General features: G+C 42.6%; 1 protein-coding gene across 4 annotated transcripts in view; it reads right to left on the bottom strand.

Annotated features, from left to right (window-relative positions):
- ADGRG6 (adhesion G protein-coupled receptor G6) overlaps positions 1 to 11,719 on the bottom strand; it is a 168,840-nt gene extending 157,121 nt beyond the window's left edge. For 3 of the 4 annotated variants that reach the window (XM_045011400.1, XM_045011403.1, XM_045011404.1), the window contains exons 1-2: positions 9,976 to 10,105; positions 5,396 to 5,496 (exon numbers count right to left, since the gene is read on the bottom strand). In XM_045011400.1, the coding sequence (XP_044867335.1) occupies positions 5,396 to 5,496; positions 9,976 to 10,001 (127 nt within the window). In that variant the 5' untranslated portion in view covers positions 10,002 to 10,105. Of the gene's footprint in view, positions 1 to 5,395; positions 5,497 to 9,975; positions 10,106 to 11,605 lie in introns of those variants that run through there. The other variant, XM_045011402.1, reaches the window with a different exon arrangement.
- Between the last annotated feature and the right edge of the window lie 13,928 nt (positions 11,720 to 25,647).

The raw sequence follows: 25,647 nt of genomic DNA, 5'->3' as shown, positions 1-25,647 counted from the left end.
TCTCTGAAAACATCCTCTCAATGTGCAGTGGCAGTCAAAAAAGCAGATAGAATGATGGGAATAATTAAGAAAGGGATAGATAATACGACAGAAAATATCATGTTGCCTCTATATAAATCCGGGGTACACCCACATGTTGAATACTGTGTGCAAATGTGGTTGCCCCATCTCAAAAAAGATATATTGGAATTGGAAAAGGTTCAGAAAAGGGCAACAAAAATTATTAGGGCTATGGAACGGCTTCCGTATGGGGAGAGATTAATAAAACTGGGACTTTTCAGTTTGGAAAAGAGATGGCTAAGGAGAGATATGATTGAGGTCTATAAAATCATGACCGGTGTAGAGAAAGTAGATAAGGAAGTGTTGTTTACTATTTCTGATAACACAAGAACTAGGGGTCACCAAATGAAATTAATAGGCAGCAGGTTTAAAACAAATAAAATGAAGTATTTCTTCACAAAATACACAGTCAATCTGTGGAACTCCTTGCCAGAGGATGTTGTGAAGGCCAAGACCATAACAGGGTTCAAAAAGAACTAGATAAATTCATGGAAGATAGGTCCATCAATGGCTCTTAGCCAGGATGGGCAGGAATGGTGTCTCTAGCCTCAGTTTGCCATAAGCTGGGACTGGGTGACAGGGGATGGATCACTTGATGATTACCTGTTCTGTTAATTTCCTCTGGGGGCACCTGGCATTGGCCACCATTGGAAGACAGGATACTGGGCTAGATGGTCTGACCCGGTAGGGCCATTCTTATGTTCAAATAATAAATATTTTTAAATAGCCACTGGAAAGACTAACATGGTTCCCTACACTCCAGTGAATACCACTACCTGTGATATCACATGTCACACAGTTACTCTTCTCCCTACATCTAGTTCTATGGACCTAACTGAAAACCCACTGAAGTCAACTGAAAGACTGAAGTCAAAAGATGGCTACTGACATCTTCAGATCAGGTTCTGCCACAGGCTGGGTGATATCAGCTGCAACAGAGTGGTTCCATAATAGCACTAGAAGGGGATATAGTATGGAACTACTGTAAACTATAGTTTCCTTCTATGTATGTTTATTTTTAAAATATCTTTTCCACATCCTGAATACATTAAAATTGATTAAGCTGTAGTTAAGATTGTAGATTTATAGCATTTACTTAAAGGGATAAAAATTCTTAAGAGAATGTTGCAAGTCCCTCAAAAGGCACAGACATTAGAAAAGCTAGAAATTCAATGAAGAGATTATACTTTAAAAAAAGAAATTGGAAAGCAAATATGGAGCTTGAAACATACATTTAAGGTCACCTAAACAACTTTGGTTCTGATCCTGTATTACAATCCATAGAGCAACCAAAATCAGAAAACAATCCTATTCTAAAGACCAGACATCTTCCTATGCATCCACAACTACAACAACTGAGAAGTGATCTAACTGAACTCTTGTTGAAAGGTTAATTATATATTTTGAGGCGATTAAACCCCAATGTTTTTACTTCATTAGATCAAACTATTTCTGCCTTATTTAAGATGATATGAGGTTACTGTAAAAAGACAGACTTTTACATCTCTTCACTAAAAATGTCCTTATTTAAGCCAACCATTCAGTACAATATCCCAAATGCATGTAGGGTTTCCATGGCAAAAACATTGTCATATTGTGAGATATAATGTATCTGGATCTCCCAATTTCCTAAATGCTGAATCAAAATTCAGATCGATTTTATGCCAACGTTCAAGGGATCAACTTACATATTGTTGACATATTGTACAAAAACAAAGCCAGGGAATCCAGAGTCTCTCAGCTACATAAATGGGATGGATTTAAGTCATCCTTATTAAAAACTCTATTATCATCATCACCACAACACCCAGCTCTTTCATAGTGTTTTTCATCAGTAGATCTCAAAGCCCTTTATAAGGGAGCTAATGATCATTAGTCTCATTTTTGCAGATGTGGAAAGTAAGGCACAGAGTGGGGATGTGACTTCCCCACAGCCAACCAGCAGTCTAGTGGCAGAGCCAGGAATAGAAACCAGGTCTTCTGAGTCCCCAGCCAGTGCCCTATAACTAGGCCACACTCCTCATAACATCACTCTCTTATGTCCAAGATGCAACAGGTGCATAGGGTAGACCAGAACAGAGTTCAGGCTATTGGGGATGACATTCCATGTGCATTTCTACACTTTAAAAGACGTGGAAAGTGCACTTCCTAAACTTTGGATGAGGTGGTTTTTGTTTTGGTTTGTTTTTTATACTGATTTTTAAGAGCACAGTATGTTAACCAATGGTCCAGTTGCTCAAATTACAGAAGAAATTTTGAGCTATTTGTATATCTCAAGCTGGCAGCCTTACACTGGGAAAAGATACACTATTTCTCACCCTGCTGGTCAATACAGATCCTCAGCGGATGTAAATTGCCATAGCTCCATTAAAAGTCAATGATCTATGACAATTTACAGCAGCTGAGGATTTGTCCCATGATCTTCTAGGACCTGATCCAAAGCACATTGTATATCAAGATTGCAAGTTTTTGCAAAAGGCCCACTTTAATTCAAACAGGAATTAATTCAGGAAAATCCTCATGGCCTATGTTAGACTGAAGGTCAGACTACATGATCAGAGGTCCCTTCTGGCTTTAAAATCTATGAATCCTTGGGAGTGTTTCCACTGACTTCAATGTGCTTTTGAGCAGGTCTATATTAGGGTAATTCACTGAGCTATTGCACCTGTCTTTCAGTATGTTTGCATTTAACTAGCCAATTCATAAAAAAGGAGCTATTCACCTTAAATAGCTGCTGACACATCACAGAAAACTCTGAACAAACATTCTATTTAGAGACAATCCTGCTACTATTATAGGTTTTCTGATGTGTTTATTCCTCCCTTGAGTTTTCTTCCTGAAAACAGGCCTGATCCTGCATCCTTACGCAAGCAAAGCTCTCACTGTAGAATTATTACTTTTGCATTTGTGCCCCGACAAAGGCATGACTGACTTTTTTTGCCTTGACTACCAGCCCTATAGTTAATCCATGAGAAAGGCATCTGATTATCATCATCCTTCCACATATCTAACCTCCGCTAGTCAAAGTGCAAAAAAAATCAATAGCTTTCTGAGATCACGGATCACTAGTGAAGCTGCCTGAATGTCAGATTTTATGGTATTTATTCTATTGCATTAACTTCAGTATTATTTAAGTTAACATTAACATTCTGGATACCACGTGTGTCCAAAGCCAAACTGACATACATCTTTAGTAAAAAGAAAAAAACATGGCAAAGAATCTGTAATGCATTAAAAGGGCTGCTGTCATCTGCTTAGTACACCTCAAATAGCAAAACTTCTATTAAAAAGTACAAAGAAATGGAGGGAAGGTTAGTATATGGCATCTCTAGTTATAGCCTAACAAAGAAGAAACACACACCCGTGAGTTGCAAGGACAGCATTAACAATGAAAACCCAAAGGTCTGCAGACAGGTCCACTGAAATCACATCACAGGAGATATAAATGTCTCATTTTCATTTCAATAGAGTGTTAACAAATTTTGCTTGTGACCTGCTTCATTGCTGAACAGCAAACATATCTGTCTATTGAAATTGTTTATTCCTAGCTATCCTATCTAAAGTGTCTGATGATTGATGTTCCATTAATTGAAAAATAATGTACAATAGAAAACTCCTGCCTATACACATTCATATTTGAATAGCAATAAAGGAATTAACACATAAAAAACACAAGTTTTCTCTTTAGCCAAAAGACACAGGAGAAACAAAACAAAACAGAAACATAAAAATTGACAAGTAGCAAACCAGTGAATTCAAAACAAAATGCCCGATTAACAAGTATGCAGTATTGGTCCCAGGATATGAGAGAGACAAGGTGGGTGAGGTAATATCTTTTATTGGGCCAATTTCTGATGGTAACCTGAAGAAGAGCTCTGTGTAAGCTCAAAAGCTTGTCTCTCTCACCAACAGAAGTTGGTCCCATAAACAATATTATCTCACCCACCTTCTCTCTGATTATCAAGTGCATTTTGGCTTCTTTGTACCACTCCACTGGCATTAAGCGACCTTAAAGTTGGTGTAGCCAGCCAGCTGCTGGCATATATGCCCCTGCAAATGAGGGATCCTGCAATGGTACAGAGCCGTTGTACTGTAGTGGCTCTGGATCCTTCCAGTGACCAGCTTAGGGAGACTGGCTGAGGCATCCTTGTGCCCCAGCATTCCACAATTGCCAGACACAGGGCCCACTAAACAGTTGATGAAAATTAGATCAGTCCCCCAGTTGGTTTATTTTACACTAAGGACCAGACTGGCAGCTGGAGAGATCAAGATCAAGGGGATTCAAATAGGAGCTTTGCACACCCCAGCTGTGCTGAGCCTACTCAGCTACAGCAGACAGTCTGGCCCCAAATGTAGACTTGTGTCTATAATATTTTATCTAGGTTTAAAAAGTACATCACTTAAACTGTTGTGCAGTTGGAACTATGAATGTGCAGCTTGGACAGTTTAACAAATACATAACCTCTGATGAAATTTCAAAGCTCTTTACTTGTTTGTTTAAAAACAACAGAACATCGCTATATATTTCACCCTGTTTTTCAGATTTAGTATGGTCTTTCCATTGGGAAGTTAGTAACTGGAAAATTTCCTATTTGATATGGAATTAGCATGCCACAATCTGCTCCAAGGTTTTCTTATGCTCAAGAACTGTGCAGTAAACTGCTGAAACTCCTAAAATACTTTCTGCATTTGGTAAATCAAATCTATAGGTCTTCAGTTTACAGACAATAATTTCAAGATATTACAAAATTCTGCACTCACCAGTTTCTACAGACTGACAAAGGCTGAGTTTTTAATTAAATGTCCTGTCCAGTATATGATTGTTCTATGTTCATATGGATTTTTGAAGCAATTTTAGATTAATCATCATCATACTTCATTTACAGTTTTTAAGGTCAACTTATTTGTGATGTGAAGAGTCACTACATTACGCACACACATGCCCACGTATCCAAATTTGGAAAAATATTTAAGTATCACACCTTATTCTGTCAATAGAGGAAATGAATGAGAAAATCAGAAGAGATGCAAGAACTTACAAAGAAAAATCAGAAGAAAGGGTCAAGCAAATAACTCAAAGTCAAGGTTCACAATTAGCTGAAGAAAAAGAAATGGCAGTGATGGATGAGTGAAATACTATTTCAAAAACAGCTAAATTGAACGTTGGCAATAGCATAAAACATAAATCAAACTATCAAATTACAAGATAATCAAAATATTAAATTGTGAATGTAACAGAAATACATAATACAGCCATACATAAGACTAGCTCTTATTCATCAAAATTGGGCCCATGATTTTTTTATTGGAAAGAGATGATAGTTTGCTCACTTACCCAAATCCTGCGCACATATCATGTAAATAGTCAATAAATACAGAAAGTGCTGCAGCTTCCGTTTCCAGTGATAGCACCACATATCATTCACAGGTGACATCCTGTGAAGCAAGAAAGCAACAGTTTAGGAAACCTTTAAACAAGCCAAAACTTGATTTTTTCAGTAATAATTAAGATATTGCTATTATTACTCCAGCAGTTGAAAAATATGGAGTTCCTTAGAATCTTGCTTTAAAAGAGTGTTGTCTCTGGTCTTTATATGGCAGGTAAAAGACAAGGTGTTCATATGTCTGATAACAGACAGGCAAACCAGAAGATGGACTGTGGTTGGGTCTGTGGGCCATGCATGGTGGGTGAGTGGTTGTTTATGACAGTTTGTAACCCATATTCAAAACATGTAGGGTGGATGATGTAAAAGGGATATGGTCTGTATGTTGAGACTGGGCAGGAATATGGGTAGAATTAAGGTTCTTTTTGGAATTTGCAATGCACTGACATGTATTATAGACAATATGAAGAGTGCATTTGAATATTTACCTTTCTTCCCATAACTGTTCTTTCCTACACTTTTCAGTCTTAAGGTTTTTATAGCTGTAACATTCCTTAGTTTACATATTGTACAGTAAATAGGAACCTTAACTTAAAAAGGTAGTATTTTCTGACTGTCAGTGTCCAGAGGCCCAATCCTATTCTCACTGAAATAAATTAGATTTTTGATATTTAATACAATAAATACAAAAATAGTTTGGCCAATTCTATTTGCATTCCTTTGCCTTTAAAGCAAATATGACAATTTTTAGGCCAAATCAAAATGTTCCTAGCTAAAATTATGGTGTGTGGAAGCTGGACAAGCAAGAAATAAGGCTTATAATGGAACTTAGTCCCAACCTTTACTATGGAGATATAATCATGGATCCAAAATTAATTGTAACCTATTCTATTGCTTTCTCTTTTTATGCAAAAACTCAGCAACAAGCAACAGCAAAGAAGAAATAGTGAAACACAGCTCACATATTATATTGACCAACACCATTCCCATCCTATTTTGTACTGACAGCCTATAACTGGCCTTTTTCCAGTAAGAAATTGTTGGGTTATATTGAGGGGACAGAATGAGGAAGGAAACAGGATGGACTGGCAAGAACACCGAACTAACAGTAACGAAAAAACATCATCACACACAAATGTCTGTCAGGGTAGTGAAATATTAAATAAATTGACCCAAAAGACATTTGGATGAACTTTAATGCCATTTGTCAGGCTGTGAATGTGAGGGAGGTTAGTGAGAAAAAAAACACCAGGCAGTTAAACCACATATCATAAAAACCTGATTTTTTTAAACATATGGAAATCTTTTCTCTTTCCCCACTCCATATATATTGCTTTAAAACGGATAGTGGAAGCCAGGGGTAAATTTAAAATCTTGTCCACTAATGGCTCTTCTAGCTTTTGAAAGAAAAAAATTTAAACACCAACAAGCCTAGATGAGTAAGCATCCTAAAATAATCAACTGATGAAACAACTAATGTTGCAAGTTTAAAAGTAATAGTTCTTCAAATCAGTCCCCTGAACCATATATGCTACAGACCTAGGTAAATAACATTTCATGAGATCAACTGTTGTGAATGGATTGTAGGAAAACCTAACTGCTGTTCTCTAATATAAGTATCTGACTACAAAAAGGTCCAATTCTTTATTGAAAGTTTTGTTAAATTATTAACTTGAAGCTGATTTATTTTTCTGAGATATGGTAAAATTAAACTTTAAAAGTTTTAAAGACAAGCACAGAACATTCAGGGCTCTGAAATACAAGAATCTCTTTGATGAAGCCAGATACAGCAGAATAAGCATATTACTAGACAATAGAAATACTGTCCTCCAACTCAGTGGTCCATAAATTCTTGTTAGCATCTCAGACAACAGAATGCCAAGACTTGGGAGCTGTACAGTATGCAAAAAATAATTTTCATACATATACAGATACCCTAAATATTCCCCTAGAAAGTTGCGGTTGATGAGAATCTACCCTGTTGAGACAACAAAACAAATTATATTCAGTGATGCAATTAAAATCTCAACATTTGCCAATCGGGGTGGTGACTGTAACAGGAAATCTTCTATTTCAAATGCAGGAAGATACTGCTGTTTCTACAAGAACGAAGTGTTGCATATTTAATGTCAGCCACTGACAGAGTAAAGTTTTAGCATGATGCACAGGACTTTCACTGATACCAGTAGAATTCACAGAGCCATCAGACTGAATTTCTGAGCAGAGGTAGCATTACCAGTCTGTCAAACAATCAGAACAATTCTGCTGGACTTGAAAGAAACCTGGTTTTGTCTCCATCTTCAAAGTACTGTATACACATTAACACTTTGTGAGCTACGTATCTACATATTATAGATGGAAAAGTTGAGAAACAGACGTAACTTGCTCAAGACCATCCAGCAAAAGGAGTACAACTCAAGAGTTTCTAGTGCCTAGTTCTGTGCTAAATCCACTGGACTACATTGTCTCTGGTGACTACCTACTTCTAAAAAGTCTTGTGTTGTTCTGATTCTCTCAAAACTGACCAAACTAAACTGATCCTATAAGACTTAAAAATAACAACAACAACAACTTCGGGGGGGGGGGGGTTGAATTGTTGTAGTGCTTAGAAGACAGAACCCTATTGTGCTAGTTATGGACGGTACATAAACTCCCCCTCCCCCATTTCGGGAAGCTAGCTCCTGCCCCTTCCCTTCCCTCCACCCCACCTGAGGTGTAGCGATATGGGCTATTGCTCAAGGCATCAAGGGTCATCAAATGCCATAGCATTATGCGACTCAGTGTTGAACAACCAAAAGTACAGTGTCCTTTTGAATGGGCAGATCATCAAAGCACACACCCTCAATGATGGTCTACCTCAGGGATCTATGCTGGCTCCCTTACTGTTCAAAATCTGCATTAATGACTTACCTGACACAATTTTGCACAAGTTCATTTACGCTAACAATATTGTGCTTGTGGTACCAGGCAAATAATCACCACCATCAGCAATACCCTCTGATTTGTCCTTATGATAATGGCCAGCAGCTGCCACTTGGCCACAAGCCTAGCTCTGAAGGCAGAGATGCCACCAGAAGCAGTGCAGAAGTAAGGATGTCATGGTATGGTATTGCCAGGGCCGGCTTTAGGACATGCGGGGCCCGATTTGAAAGAGCTGCCGCCGAAATGCCACTGAAGACAGTGGCAGTGATTGAGCTGCCGCTGAAGATAGTGGCGGCAATTTGGCGGCAGCTCAATTGGTTGCCGCTGTTTCCGGCGGCACTTCGGCGGAGGCTCCTTCCTCGGCAGCAGTTGTCTTCTGAGGCCTTATCTTGCAGGGCCCCTCTTCCGGACACTGCGGGGCCCAATTCACGGGAATCGGCCTAAAGCTGGCCCTGGGTATTGCCACCCTTACTTCTGCATTGCTGCTGCTGGCAAGGCACTGCCTTCAGAGCTGGGCACCCAGCCAACAGCCACTGCTATTCAGCTTCCCAGTTCTGAAGGCTGTGCAGAAGTAAGGGTGGCAATACTGCAACCCCTCTAAAATAACCGTGCGACTCCCCTGCAACTCCCTTTTGGGTCAGGACCCCCAGTTTAAGAAATGCTTGTTTTCCCCACAAAATCTGCATAGTATTGAGTAAAAACACATAAAAGACCAGATTTCATGGGGGGGAGACCAGATTTCACAGTCCACGATGCATTTTTCATGGCTGTGAATTTGGTAGGGCCCTATTTGTAACTAATGGAGAGACAAGAATATTAGGATAGTAATGAAATAAAACCCTCCAATGGATTAAGTAAATACTGTAAACTATAACAAGAATGACAAGTCTGTTACAGAGGAGTAAAACTGCAGATTATTTCTGCCTCTAACAACCAGATCACTACAACTGTGAACATGGCTCAAGGTGATGTCTTTCTCTCTCTCTCTTTAAAATTTAGGCAAAATTCACAACAGTGAGTCTGATTCAATCTTCACCTAGTACCTGCATGTGACCTCAGAGAAATCCGTGTAGCTAAAGCAGCTCAATATACTGTAGTTGGTAACTATCATTAATCCCATTATAGTTGGATGTAATCTCACTATAGTTGTTAAAAACATGTATAAAAGGATAACTCTCAGTTATCCCTCTGCAGATGTAAATGCTCTGCAGAATAATAAATGCAGTCTACAATGGCTAACAAAAGCATTACCAAATTTGTCAGTGAAAAGACAATTTTAGATACTGCTGTGACATAACCAGTTGAGCACTCCAGCTACCAACTTCATGCAACCCATAGCTACTGTACTTCTATTTCCTATGGTGCAGGAGACAATGGGTGTATTCACAATTCATTCTGGAAGAGCAAAATCGTAATGTAATTTATCTAAACCATAAATGGGGTGGTAATTTGACATGGTTCAAGACCAATTTAGTGCTTGCCTTGCTAAATCTAACTACCAAAAATCCCACATTGTATATACAATATCCAGCTAAAGCAACATCGGCATATTTTTGGAAGCACACAACTTTGGAGTAAAATACATACTACTCCTAAATAATCCAATCACCTTTGGCTCATGCACCAATACCCCATCTACAGAACATGCTGGACATATCTGCATACACCATGGACCTTGTTCAAAACCTAGGCTGAGTTCTCCAGAGTGGGATGTGAATTCTGCCCTAGGCAGATTGACTGGATTTTCTTTGATCTTTGACATGGGTGAAACTATTAAGAAAAAAATGCTGCTGACAGTTTGAAATTTAAAAAGAGATACCATCAATTTCAAAACATGTCATTTAAGTTATGAAACAAAAGTCTTTTATGATGTAATCACTATGGAGTTATAATGCAACCAGTGAGAGACAACTACTTAGCGTTTTAGTTCCTGCAAACTAACAAGAGTACATTTCAATTCTACCTAATTTTTAATTGTAAATTGCTAACTTCAGACAATGCCATTTAAAACTTTCGTTTTGTAGAGTGCTGCTTACTCTCCCCATATACAACCGTTCTCAGAGCCAGTCAAACATCTGACTTGAAAATACCTTCATCTTCCTTCAGTAAGGCATATACATTTTAATTTAAAACGTGTCATTTGTACGTGTCCGATATTTTCTTGGTCCTTGGATTTTCCTCCAAAATGAATTTTCTAGAGTTGCAAGTTACCAACATGCCTCACATTACTAACGCGGTAGCACTGTATTAGTACAACGTTTGTTCTTTAGGCATAAATTCTTCTTACTTTACCTTATGCTGTAAAAGAAATCTACCCTTTGCGCCTGTATCATTGCTTTCATTCAGTCCCAATCATAGGCTCTGTATCACCAGGTGTGAATGTGCTGGAGAAGCACTGATTCCAACAGCTCCTTTGTATATGTCAGCAAAGGAAAAGAGCCTACCTGGGAATCTGCCCAAGATTCAATACAATTACAGAGGGGAAGGCTAACCCCTGGACCGGATAGATTATCAAAGATAGCGCCTACGAACCCTTGTGAAGGTGCCCTTTCTCTCCCTCCAAAAGGCTGCAGGAATCTAACAATCTCTCTCCAGCAGGAGACTGTGGGGAACAGCGAGGAGTGGAACTTAAATTTTTATTCCGCCTGACCCCTCCTTCTCCCTTCTGTTCCTTCCTATTTTTGGCACAGTACCTTGCTGGCTAGAAAGAGTACCTCTCGCCGATCTCTGAACTCCACTTTGAAAGAGTTGAACTTTTGGCTCCAGATAACGTGTGTGTGTGTGTGTGTGTGTGTGTGTGTGTGTACACACACTCACACACACACACAGGATGGGATGGATTTTGCAATATTCCCCTGGAAGCATCGAAAGTAAAGAGTAACTTCTGCTTTCAAACTGACTGTAAATAATTATTTATATATCGGTCTTCTCTAGATCTTACAGAACATTCCCTTGGCAAATCCAGATATTGGCCAAGCAGTATCCGTTGGCAAGTGTGCACAGACAGACAACACGGTTTGCCCATTCTTCTAGCCCTACCTTTTCGCACAGAATAAACACGAGATTCATCACTGGCTAAGGGGGAAAGAAATGCGGTCGGTCTGGCCTGAATCTCTTTGACCAAGGACAAACCGGTCTGCTGCCCCAGCAGCTGGAGAGAGTCCGTCCTTACCAAACTGTTCCGAAGGTTAAAAACACTCCTCGCCCCAGTGTGGAAAGCGCAGGGAGACGAAACTTACATGTTGACATTACTGGGCTGCTGTCCTCCGGCGGGTGCCAACCACCATCCCCTGGTGCTGCGGCCGCCGCCTCTGGCTCCCTCTCGCTCGCACTTCCCGGGAAGTTCAGCAGCCGCTGCCCACCTGAGACACGCACAGAGCCCCGCGCGGGCTGGCGAAGCGGGGAGCGGCCCCTGCTCAGCCCGGGTCCCTCCCGCTCGCCGCGGCGGCCGGGCTTTGCCTCTCGCAGCCGGCGGGAGAAAGCGGGGGCTGAACTGGCCAAGCAGCTGCCGCTGCTCTGGGCGGGTGCTGAGCGGGGGGGGAGGCTGGGGGTGGCTAGTGGGAGGGTGGGTCCCTGCGCTGCCCACCCCTCCCCTTCGCTGGGGTCCGGCTGGCCGGCCCCGGGCAGCTGCGGTGCCTCCCGGTTTCCAGCGGGCCGGGATTACTCAGGTGGCTGCGCCGCTGCTGCCGCTGGCTGCGACTCGGGACAGTGCGGCCGGCGGGCCGTCCCCTGCCCGCGGGCGCTCCCCTCGGAGGCCGGGCTGGAGGCGCAGCGCCACCCGGCAGCAGTGACCTGGGCCCCAAAACAGCAGCGGGAGAGAGAGCAGGGGCCGCTAGGGGCACCCCCTGCCGCTGCCCAGAGCGCACACTGTCGGGGACGCCCCTCCCCGGAGACACCCACCGCCACACGCTGCCCCAGGGACACTCTCCCGCCACATGCTGCCCTAGGGGTGCCCCCCTCCCGCCACACGCTGCCCCAGGGACACCTGCCCTCCTGCCACACCCTGCCACCCTGTATTGTATGCCCCCCTCCCGCCACACACTGAAAGAGGGACACCCCCCTTCCCGCCACACGCTGCCCCAGGGACACCCCCCTTCCCGCCACACGCTGCCCCAGGGACACCTCCCCTCCTGCCACACGCTGCCACCCTGTATTGTATACCCCCCTCCCACCACACGCTGCCCCAGGGACACCCCCCTTCCCACCACACGCTGCCACCCTGTATTGTATGCCCCCCTCCCACCACACGCTGCCCCAGCGACGCGCCCCCTCCCGCCACATGCTGTTCCAGAGGGCATACAATACAGAGGGGACACAACTGAGAGAGACACACTGCTCCAGAGGCTTCAGGGGCACACACCCCAGAGACACCCACTCACTACCCACTGCTCCAGGAGGGCACACTACAGTGAGGACACAATACCTCAGAGAGACCATACACCTCCTCCCCAGAAAGACACACTGCTCCAGTGGCACACAACAACCCTGAGACACACACCGCTCCCAGAGATACATTCCACATTGGTCCAGGGTCACACACTGCACTGTGCTTCCCTCCCTGCTGCCAGTGACACACCACACCCCGCCTCTGGAGCACATACACACATCCCAGGGACACATGACCGAGGAATACACACACCGACCCAGGGATGCACATACTACCTTGACGACATACACATTCCATGCACTGACTCCGAACTGTCTCACACTTAAAAAAACACTACCAAAGCACCTAGGAAAGTGCCATCAGCTAAGCAACAAAGGGGTTAATTGAACATGCCATTGCTCCTGGTGCCAATTGCCTGGATTCCACTATAATTTTGGAATTTTTAAATAATTTTCATAAGTGATGGATAAATCAGTTTGGTTCACCTATTTTTAAAACCAAACTTTTTTGTGGCACTACAATATTCAGATAATGCTATTTCTACACAGGATCTCTCCCTTCCAGTGTCTATCCAGATGTAAAAGATTTGAAATACTGGAAGAAAGACTGACCTCATGGTATTTCCAGTAATGGAAGCACTGGAAACCTCATGAGGAAAGCTTTTCCTAGTCCTACATTTTCAGTCCAGCTTTGCAGAGGTTAGGAAAGTGTGGATAAGCTTTGAATGAGTATCCAAATGTTTGGATGCTTATCTGAACCACAACATAAAGCTGAACCTTTTAAAGTTCACTAATATATATTTTTATACACACATGGTAACAAAGTCAAAGACAAAGGATCAGAGAGACAAAAGAAATAATTTCAGATTAGTCACATTCAATTAGTTTTTAGCCATGTCAGAAAAATGATCTACTTTTCTGCTGTAAAATGAAAATTAAATGCCAAAACACAACTGCAAACATTGAAAATATCAAAGAGCATAAAACCCTGTGAGGGGTAGTGTTGTAGTTTGAAGGAAAGGGAGGTTTTGCATCATGTATACCCAAGTAAATTCATCTCAATTTTAGTGGACAGTGAAAAAAATATCTCTTTGTATATACTATAGTATTTCTGTTTAAATGCCTATTGGATCTCTTATAAAAACCCTTCATGGTATTCTGCAGCAATTGGCAAGAACACTAATGCCTGCAAGAGTGATATTTTAGTGTTTTGGGCCATTACAGTAGAAGACATGACATTGTTATAGGCAAACTAGGGAAATATGGTCTAGATGAAGTGGTCTAGATAGATGAAATAATTATAAGGTGTGTGTATGAAGCATTATTGTAGCTGTGTTGGTCCCAGGATATAAGCTCAAAAGCTTGTCTCTCACTAACAGAAGCTGATCCAATAAAAGATATTCCTTCACCCACTTTGTCTCTCTTATAAGGTGGGTGCAAATCTAGTTGAAAGAGTAGTTAGCAGTGGCACTGTCAAACTGGGGGGACATATAAAGTGAGGTCCTGCAGGGCTCAGGCCTGGGTCAGTATTACTCAATATTTTCATTAACAACCTGGATGATGGAATAGAGAGTACACGTACAAAATCTGCAGCTGACACCAAACTGAGAGGGATTGCAAACACTTTGGAACCAGGATTAGAATTTAAAATGATCTTGATAAACTGGAGAATTGGTCTGAAATCAATTAGATGAAATTCAAGAAAGACAAGTGCAAAGTATTGTGAAGAGGGTCTTCAAATAGTGGATTCCTGGTATTGTCCTTGTGAGCAGCAACAGTTAGAGAAGTTTACAGTCGTTAACTGGGTTCCTGCAACCCAAAAGCTAATTAGAACTGATTTTAACCATTAGCAAGCAACCTAGTCCATCAAACCCACAGATATTATATAAAACACACACAAAAATTAATGAAGATAATTTCCACATTTTTCACATGTACACACAAAGGGATTGCACAGGCAACCTTAATTCTGGCATTTCCTAAACTTTGAATGCTAAAATTTACAGCCTTAACAGTTTTTTAGCATAGGTTTTTTTAAAATGTAGTTTTGAAAATAAAAAAGTCAGAATCATGTGGAATTGGTCTGAACCCCAGCTTGGGTCATCATTAGGGTTTGGACCTTTAGATTCACTACACAGACCTCTACCATTCGAATTAATGGAGTAACTAGTAGCAGTAGTAGTCTATTCTCCTCTATGTGGATGAGGACTAGAAGAGGGATGCCAATGTGTTTTACAGCTATTGCTGATAGCAGAGGACTGGTGAGACTCATAATTCCTAAGTTCTGGAGGGGAGTGTTCTCTAGTGGTCACAGACACTTTAGCCCATTCCCCCACAAGGCTGCCCCTGTTCTGCTCTCCTCCTATCTACTCCTACCCCTCCTTGCCTTCCTTTGTCCATTACTCTCCATGCCTTGCATCCTGCCTTCTATACCTATCCTTCCCACACCTCCTTTTCCTATCCAACCCTCTGGCTCCTGCCCCCACCACTCTCCTCCTATCTACTCCCACCCCAACTTCAGTTCCTATTCCCCTCACACTCTGCTCCTAACCAGTCCTCCCCCTCCCATACTCTGGCTCATGCCCCCTATGCACTATGCACTCCTCTTCCCCTCCCTCTGCTCCTAACTCCCCACAGACTCATATATCCCTCCCGCTTCTGCTTCTTCCTCACCCTCTGGTTCCTGCCAGCCCCTTTCCCCAGCCCCCACTCCTCACTCCTCTGCACTCCAGTCAGCTCAAGTGTTACCAACCCCAAGTGTTAAAAACCCATGCCAGGCACCTAGCCCCCAGAATTAATGAAATTGGCTTAAAATCATGGAATTTTTTAAAAACTACACGTTATTTTTTTTGGGCTTCTGGTTTCAGAGCAATAACATGATTCCTGGAGCTGGGGCTGTAAGAAAAACATTATAGGTCATGAGACTCACAATAAAGTCAAAAGAGTTGGCAAGATTACAACTTCTTCCTCCTCCATGCTGCCTGGGCCCAGCAAGGGGTGCATTAAGAACAGTGTGGGCACAGGCTCTCTGCTCTGAGTTCCAGTCCCCGACACTACAACAGCACAGAGGAGCAATTGCAGGGAAAGTCCTGCTGAGCCCCTAGAATCCTGGGCAGAAGCTTGCCCAATACAGATGGAATCTTCAGAGAATTTATCTGTGAAGTGCCACCAGGCCTTACTGAGCATGTGCAAACAGTTCTTTCAGAGGCAAATTTGGGAAGATTTTCAGAGGGGCAGCAAAAGGCACATCCCTGACACCAGATTTCCTTGCCAAATTTTAAGGCCCTGCTCCAACAAAGTATCTGTGGCATTTTTTTTTAAAAACATGGGCAAAACAGCATATTTTCCTAACTCTTGTTCTCAGAAATGGCTGAATCATTTTCACTGAAACTTTAAAATAAAAATTCAGCCTAAGACAGATATGCAGCATGGAAAATTTCATCCCAGATGGTTAAAGCATGGCAAAGTTATAAGCAACTGAAAACAGGGCCATATTATGGGGAAGTGTCTGGCAACCTTAACTATTGGCAGTGCTTCCTGCATTGCATACAATATATGCCAGTCTCCCTTAAAAGTATGAAAGGCCTAAAATTAGAGGCATTACCAAAAATAGGATTTTTTAAAAAATATATCCACATACTGAACCCTCAACATGGAACATGTTTCTACAGCTTAAAAAGATTCAGCTATTTTCCATGTTAGAGAAACCGATATGTAGAATCCATATTCAGCAGGGACAAATCAAGAAAAGCCTGAGAAAATATACAAATTGTACTGGATTTTATTAAAGGTACTTCAATGTGGTAAAAATAATTTAAATTTAATGTTTAGCAGCTGCCCTGCATCCTGCATTTTTACACAATGGCAATAAAATAATAATGATAATAATATAATACCAATAATAGTTAAGTCAATAAACTTCTAGAGGTATAATATCTTTTTGCTAAAGCATATTTTCTTAAGAGGCCTTGAACAATAGATTAATAATGAGCAACATATGGACAAGCCAACACAAGATAAGGAGAAAATTAGAGGCACAATAACTATTTAAATATGTTTTACTATTGTGTCTTTTATGGGTGTATGTTCCTAGTTTGACAAAAGAATCTCAATTGAATTAACTTGGAGTAATAAGGACTCTGTTAATGAATTATACTACTAACAACTGCTTAATATACTAAAAAGAAAATCGCTTTCAGAATTTTTGCAGATTTTTACAGATTTTTGACAATTTTTTTTCATATGATTACAAACTCCTGGGAAGGACTGTGCTTCCTATATGTTTGTGGAGCACCTAGAAATCTGATACTGACTGGAGCCCTCAGGTAATACCAGAATATAAACATGCAAACAGGGAGTATGACACATCTTGGTTCTTCCTCTTCATTTATATCAACATGGCGACATCATCATATTCTTGCAGTGCGCTACAAGCTATGTTTTTTCTCCTCCATTCACCGTATAAGAAAAGGAATAGTATAGGGATGAAGATCATGAATACTGAGATAAATATGTGAAGAGCTGGTGAAATCAATATATTAAAACCGTGAATGTGAATAAAGCTGTTAGGGTGTCATTTCATGATATCATGGTTAATTTTTTAACAAGTGTATATGCTTCCTGGTTTTATTTATTTTTAAAAACTGCACCACACTATAATAACTTTGATCCACCTCACCTTCAGAAGATACCAGATTCCTGCTCCTGCCTACTCCTCCTGCATTTCTTTAGTACTTCCCATCCAACTGAATCAAACTTTGTTTAAACTACCTAAATCCAGCCCCCTCCCAAACATAACCTGCTTCACATACACACTCATATAGTTCCCTACACATCACATAACCACAATATATCTTCTATGCACATACATACACACACACAAAAAACAAATAAATGATGCCAGCTACACAACAGACTACACTACCAAACTTGCATCCACTAACTATAATACAATGCATCAACCACACACACATCGATTACATACACGCATGCACATGCCAGAATTTTGTCCTTTATACTTGCAAACATGCCCTGCTGCCCCCTATCCACACATATATCCCAAAACACACAGACACACACATCATGAGGGTAGTGCTGATGGCTTTCCTTATCCTCATCTCAGTCTGGTCTACACTACAGAATTATTTTAGTATAATTACATTGCTCAGGGGTGTGGATAATCTACACCCCTGAGCAACAAAGTTATACGGACCTAAATGCTGGTGTAGACAGCACTATGTCGGTGGGAGGGCTCATCTGCCAACATAGCTACCACCTCTTGCGGAGGTGGATTAACTAAGCCAATAGGAGAGCTCTCACCTGTTGGTTTAGAGAGTCTTCATTAAAGCTTTACAGCGGTACAGCACAGTGTTTTAAGTGTAGACCTGCCCTCCGGTGGAGCTGAGGGGAAGGAAATACCAACCCTACATTTGGCTCTGCTTCCCTTCATTCTCTCCTTCCTCTGTCCCTTGGGGCTGCCTAGACCTACAGCACAGAAGTAGCCATCAGGAGCATGCTTCTGGGCTAATCTCCATGTGCACATTCACGCTCCCTGATTCTTCGTGGGGGTTGCCATGCCAGCCTGGGAATATTTAACAGGATTAAGAACACAATAAAAATATAGACAAACTCCTGAAGGGAAAAGAATTCTAAAAGATAATCATTCATAACACTTTCCAATTAAATAAAAAAAAAATCAAAGGCAAGTTTTGTTACTGTCTATTAGAACATGAACAGTAGTTGTGTGGACAAAGGGAGAAATTAATGGTAGGTTTTCATGACATTGGTGCAGAACTGGAGTAGGAAGTCAAAATTCAGAGAATTATGCACTAAACTTTTCAAAGATGGGTCTTTAACTCAGAATTAGAATGGGAGACACTGTTCTACAAACCAAAGATGTTTAATTCATTATTAAAAGATGTGTTTTCCCCAGGAATTGAAATTAGAGGTGTTGTTTGAATTTACAGGGGGGTGGGATTTGAAAATGACTAAATTGGAAACACTGCATGTAACCATGGGGCAGGGGGTAGGGGGGCGTAGGAAAATCCCATCACGGATGTTTCAGTTTAAATTAATTCAGTCTATTTATACATAAATATTGCTATGACACTCATTACTGAAGTAAGCAAGCACCCTATCAAGTTGGAACATGAATGTGCATGATTCCACGAATTTCCCATCTATTGTCAGATAACGAAGAGCATGTTTGTACAGATGTGTTTACATCTCATTGTAGTAGCCAAACACAGCCCAAGCTAAATTTATTTTCTATTTCAAAGTGGTATCATATCGCAAAAGTTTTAGTTTTATACAAAGCATGCTTAACACAAAGCTCTGCAGCACAGGAATCGAAACCCACCAATCTCTTTTGGTGTCTAGTCTAGATTCATGCTGGAGTTTATACTACCATCACTGCCTCTCTACTGTCCCTTATTTTAGAGGTGATACTACAAAGGAAAAACAATTGGACTTGTATTTCTTTATGATGAATAAATAAGGCCTGAAAAGGTTTTGGCCAAAGGGTATGGGGAGCAGAGATGGGAGATGTCTGCTTTTTTATTTTGGAAATGTAAGTCCTGTCTACCCAGAAAACTTTATAGTGACTGGAGACCTAGCAAAATTCTGACATCACGAGAGGCAAGTAACTGAAAGTTAAGCAAATAAAAGAAGAAAAGATTTTCACTCAGACTGTGTCAAACCGTAGTGTTTTGTTTGTATTATCTTAAAATTTTCCTAAAATTTATCTATCTCCTGTGCCTAATGAACACTTGATAGTTAATTGTCTTTGTTAGGGCTAGGCTACACTGAAAATGCAGCAGTGCCACTGTAGTACTTTAGTGAAGATGCTAGCTCCCATTGGTGAAGCCTTCCTGATAGATGGTAACTAGATCGACGGGAGAATTCTCCTCTCGACCTAGCACTGACTACACCAAGGGTTAGGTCAGCTTAACTACGTTGCTCTGGGGTGTGGATTTTTCACACCCCATAGCGACATAATTATACCAAACTCATATCCTAGTGTAGACCAGACCTTAGAGATTCAATATCTAAAATGGTTTTGTTGGATTGAAAAATTAAAATTTATTTCAGTGAAAATTTTTGGTTATTTTCATTTCAAAGTGTTCAGAAGGGACTGTGTTTTTTGAGTTTTCACAAAAAAAATTGAGTATAATATATATTTTGTAAAAAACATTGAACTCCAGGTTTTTGTTAAATGAAAAAAAAATCTATACCTATTTTTATGTTTTTTATTAAAAAAATTGAAATATAGTTTTAGTTCCTAAACATAGGAATCGTTTTTTGTAAAAAAACAAATGACAATTTCAAACACATTTTCATCTTTTTTTTAAATAGGCTCTATTTTGATAATAAAACTTTGCTTGGAAAATTTGGATCAGCTCTACTCTCACTGAAGATGGCTCCTTTGGTCTCCTGCTGGGACCAGGAGATTCAAGTTCTTAGCTATTTATTCTTTACCCTCATCCAAGTTCTACATCTTCCTGATTTGGAGATCTAAGTACTCTAGATTGTATCGCTATGGTTATGTGTACCGTAGGTGGGATCTCTATTTTTAGAATCCTCCAGAATCCTGTGACATCGCCACTCACCTCCCTCGAGTGCCTCCTATCATGTATGCGTGTGCCTGCTCTTTCTTTTTCTAGCTCTGGTTGCTCTACTTGCAGTGATCCCTGCTGGCAGTTTCTCTTTTCAGGTGGGTTTTCAGTGGCTCAGCCCTCCACACAGTCCATGTATAAAACACAAATAGACCCCTCCTGGGCTAGCTTTCAAATAGTCCCTGGTTTGGAATGGAACAGTGCCCCCAGGGCTTCCTCCCTGGAGACTCTTCATTTTATAGCAAGCCTTGACCGACCCCAGCTCTCCAGCTCAGTTGCTCTTTCAGTTCAGTTCACCCCCCTTCCAAGCAAGGGCGGCTCTAGCAATTTCACCACTCCAAGCACGGCAGCATGCCGCGGGGGGCGCTCTGGCGGTCGCCGGTCCCGCGGTTCCAGTGGACCTCCTGCAGACGTGCCTGCGGAGGGTCCGCTGGTCCCGCGGCTCCGGTGGAGCATCTGCAGGCATGCCTGCGCCTAAGAGGGCCTTATTAATTTTAAAAAAATTTTTTACTCATCTGGTCCGCTCCAGGTCTTCTGCGGCATTTTGGCGGTAGGAGGGGATCCACTCCGGGTCTTTGGCAGCATTTTGACGGTGGGGGGGGTGTCCACTCCGGGTCTTCGGCAGCATTTCGGCAGCGGGAGGACCTTCTTTGCCGCGGAAGACCCGGAGCGGACCCCCCACCGCCAAAGTGCCGCCGAAGCCCTGGACCACCGCCAGGTATTCGAATCGGGCCCCGCAGTTCATAAAGCCGGCCCTGGACAACAGGGCTAGCAGAGCTCTAGCTCACCAAGGGTTCAGCCCACGAAGCTCCTGATTAGCTTGGACGCACTGCTGAAGTCAGAAAGAGGCACAGGATGTTGTCTGAGCAACGAGGTGGATCCCTAGCAGGTAGGCACACACTTTGGACCCTGACTCTTGAGCCCTGTCTTCCTACCTGTTCCTGGTTCATGTCCTCATCCCAGATTCTTCTCTGTTCCTGGTTCCTGCTTTCCCCCCTCTCTCCAGGTCCCTGCTTCTCCACCCTACCTCCAACTCTAGCTTCAACCCCTGGCTCATCCCCTGACTCTGACTCCAGCTACAACCCTGGCTCTGGTTCTTGGCTTCCAACTTTGACCACTAGAACTTACCATTGATGCCTCAGTCTTTACAATCTCTATCTGAATTTTGGACAATGGCCTCTGTCATTATAATTGACATCAAAACACAACATCAGAATACCTCAGATTTTTAATCTTGGTCCATGTAATATGTAAAATTTACTCAGGGAAGATGTAAAATTGGTTTAAAAAGTTAAGATGGAATTTTACCCATTATTGCTTCTTTATGCTAAAGACCTAAGCAGTTTTTGTTTGTGTTTTGTTTTTACTTGTGTAATAATAGGAATGTGAAATTTGGTCTTCCCTAGTTGAAGGGCCTCTGGTGGGTGTTAAAGCATGTGCATTGTGAGTGCTCCAGTTCAGTCAAAGTGGCTGAGGCTAAAGATCCATAAATCTTATGAAGTTATGCAAATTACTTCACATATTTGATTATGCATTACTGTATCCACATAAATAACAGCAAATGTCCTGATTAGCCAGAACCAGGGGCGGCTCTAGGAATTTGGCCACCCCAAGCACGGCGGCACGCCACGGGGGGCGCGCTGGCGGTCGCCGGTCCCGCGGCTCCGGGGGACCTCTTACAGACGTGCCTGCGGAAGGTCCGCCGGAGCCGCCTGCCGCCCTCCCGGCAAAATGCCGCCCCAAGCGCGCGCTTGGCGCGCTGGGGTCTGGAGCCGGCCCTGGCCAGAACTTAAGGCTGCAGCATGAAATGAGCTTCAGGAACATGGGAATTGCTATAATTCTTGCTGACTCTTCCATCTCTTTGGGCTAGTGTTCTAATAACTCTGGCTTTGCCCAGCCACAGCTTGCCTTGGACTAAAGGGGGAGCTGGCTGCCTTCTATCATCAGTTGGGAGATGCTGTGACTTGGCTGCTGGCCTCCAGCTGGGTCCTGGCTCTGACAGCTAATTCCCCATTGCTTAGCAGCTAGGAAGCTCTGCACAGTGTCACTCTAGCAATAGCTCTGAGTCTACAGCCATAGGTGGGTTTTGGGGGGATATGCTCTAGGTTAGAGTTCTTTCTAGGTTGTCTGCATGGTTAGAGTCTGGGGCCTTATAGTTAGTGGGATGGGGTGTACCAGGCCCTGGGATCCCCTGCTGGAGGCTTCACAATCCTACCATACCCTGCCCCAGAAAAGAGGAGAAGAGGTGAGTCCTCCAAGCTGTGTGGGAAGCAGCCAATTAGAATAGAGGGGCTGCAGGGAAACAGCCAATCAGAGCCCAGCAGGCTCTTATAAAAGAAGCTGCTGGGCCTGAGCAGATTCTGTTACTGGGAGAGACTAGGGGAGCAAGGAAGGAAGGAGCTCCTGGCTGGTTGACGGGTCTCAAGTAAGACTTCAGCCCTGAGGAAAGGGTGAAGGTGCTGAGGCTGCAGGGAAGTTGTCTGGAGAACAAAAGCAGCAGAGTTAAAAGGGATGCAGCAGTTGGTTGCTATCTGTAGGGTCCCTGAGTTGGGACCTGGAGTAGTGGGTGGGTCTGCCCCTCCCCCCCCCCAGCCACCACTAGGGAACAGGCTGCATGTCCTGAGGAGAGAGCTTACATAGGCCCCATGAAGGGGCTGAAGACTCCAAAGAGGGTCAGTATGTATTGAACTTTAATACCTTGGAAGCAGGGCCGGCTCCAGGCCCCAGCACGCCAAGCGCCTAAAGCATTGTCCACTAGATTTGGCCTAAAGCATTGTCCACTAGATCTGGTGGCAGCCACAGCCTGTTGGCCTGGTTTAGAGACCTGGGTTCAGGTTTCTAACATTCAAGTGTTTGGATATGCTTTTTTCATTTGCCTCTCTCTATCAGAAACATGCTGTAACTTCATTTTATTATTTGAAATTAGTTTCATTAGACATTAATCATGAAAGTGAAGAGAGTTGAAATAAATACATGCCTAATAAATTCCTCAGCTGAAATTAATTTGTTGTCCTTTTGACAACCCACAACGATTAATTTAAAATTTGCAGCGGTTGCTTTGAAGTTTTACCATTTTCATTATGATGTCGAAATATTTTCTGTGGTTGTTCTTTGTCTAATTTTATTCTGAGCACATGTTATTTTTTGCACTGGCAAAAGGAAATTTCTGTTGTGGAAATGTTCATGCTTATTAATTTGGCAATATTAATACGGTCAATAATTTATTAAGCTAGAGGTATTTGGAAAACTAGATGATTAGTAGGTCAAATGAGGCCCCAAAGTAATGATATGATTTATAGGCTTTTCTGTGTATTATGTGAATTGGAATTTGAGTCCAGTTCCCTTTGGATTGATTTCACCATCATAAATGCTGCCATAAATCCCAATTGGTGTGTCTCTTGAAATTCTCAACAGACAGGCTTAAAATGGAACAAAGATTGGGACTGACTTAGATGAGGCATGTGAGCAGGAAAGTTGGGGAACGTGGCAATGTCCATGCAGTGCTTCTTCTGTGGAAAGGAGGAGGACTTCAGTCTACAATACTAAAATCTGCCAAAATTTAAAAATAAAAGGTCCTGGTATCTCTTAAGCTACTTAGGGTATGTCTGCACTGAAATAAAAAGACCCAGAGCATGGCTGCAGCTGGCCTGGCTCAGCTGACTCGGGTTCGAGGAACTATAAAACTACAGTGTAGACATTCAGGCTGAAGCCTGAACTTTGAGACCCCATGAAGGGGGAGAGTCTCAGAGCCCAGGCTCCATCCTGAGCCCGAACACCTACACTGCAATTTTATAGCCTCACAGCCTGAGCCCTGCGATCGTGAGTCAGCTGATCCAGGCATTGAGACTTGGTGCCACAGGTTTTTTTATTTTAGTGTAGACTTACCCTTCGCTTAAAAGGCCTGCCACCTGGTTGGTTACTTTGTACACCATTCAGCTAATGCAGGTGTCAATTTAGGCCACTATTTTCCACAGGGGACAAAATAACTTCCTTCCTCAATCCATCACCATGACCTTACACCTTCTTGGACCATGATGCAGAGTCCTGCACTTAGGAAGGAATAATCCCATGCACTGCTACAGGCTGGAGACCGCCTGGCTAAACAGAAGTTCTGCAGAAAAGGACCTGGGGATTACAGTGAATGAGAAGCTGAATATGAGTCAGCCGTGTGCCCTTGTTGTCAAGAAGGCTAACGGCATATTGGACTGTATTAGTAGGAGCATTGCCAGCAGATCGAGGGAAGTGATTATTTCCCCTCTATTTAGCACTGGTGAGGCTACCCCTGGAGTATTGAGTCCAGTTTTGGTCCCGTCCCCCCACACTACAAAAAGGATGTAGACAAATTGGAGAGAGTCCAGCAGAGGGCAGTGAAAATGATTAGGGGGCTGGGGCTCATGACTTACGAGGAGAGGCTGAGGGAGCTGGGGTTATTTAGTCTGCAGAAGAGAAAAGTGAGGGGGGGATTTGATAGCAGCCTTCAACTACCTGAAGGGGGGTTCCAAAGAGGATGGAGCTAGGCAGTTCTCAATGGTGGCAGATGACAGAACAAGAAGCAATGGTCTCAAGTTGCAGTGGGGGAGGTCTATTTGGAAACACTATTTCACTAGGAAGGTGGTGAAGCACTGGAATGGGTTGCCTAGGGAGGTGGTGGAATCTCCATCATTAGAGGTTTTTAAGGCCCGGCTTAATAAAGCCCTGGCTGGGATGATTTAGTTAGTGTTGGTCCTGCTTTGAGCAGGGGATTGGACTAGATGACCTCCTGAGGTCTCTTCCAACCCTAATATTCTATTATTCTATTCTATGACTCTATGAAGGAGGCTGTAGTGGGTCAATGCAGCACAAAATTGCTACGCCTGATCCTCCCTTTGTTCCCCATACATACAGTCACCACTCTACTCCTCTTCCCTGCCCAATAACTTCCTGTCAGCTGGGTTCAGCACTGCCCTGGAATGGAAGTTGCAGCTCCTCTTACTAAATCAGAGGCAAACAGGCGATGGCTGAGCAGGAGTGGAAAGTCCAATGCCCCAGGCAAGAGGGTGGGATAAGGTATGAGGCAACTGAGGAAAGAATGAGACTTTATACGTTCTCAGACAGACATAGGGAGAACATTTCAGAAGACTGATGGGTCAGGAGAAAACTGCTGGTAGTGAAGAGTAGGGGGTGTGAAGAAGCACTGGAAGGAGGGAGAGTGCAGGATATAGAAAAGTGAGGTGAAGGGGATAGACAAGAAGCAGTGGACATAGCAGAAGGAGCAGACAATAAGCAAAGACTGAGAGGGAAAG

This window comes from Mauremys mutica, chromosome 3 (genome assembly GCF_020497125.1).
Source record: "Mauremys mutica isolate MM-2020 ecotype Southern chromosome 3, ASM2049712v1, whole genome shotgun sequence".
Lineage (NCBI taxonomy): Eukaryota > Metazoa > Chordata > Testudines > Geoemydidae > Mauremys > Mauremys mutica.
Note: the sequence above shows the minus strand (reverse complement) of the source record. Positions and strands in the feature narration are given on the sequence as shown.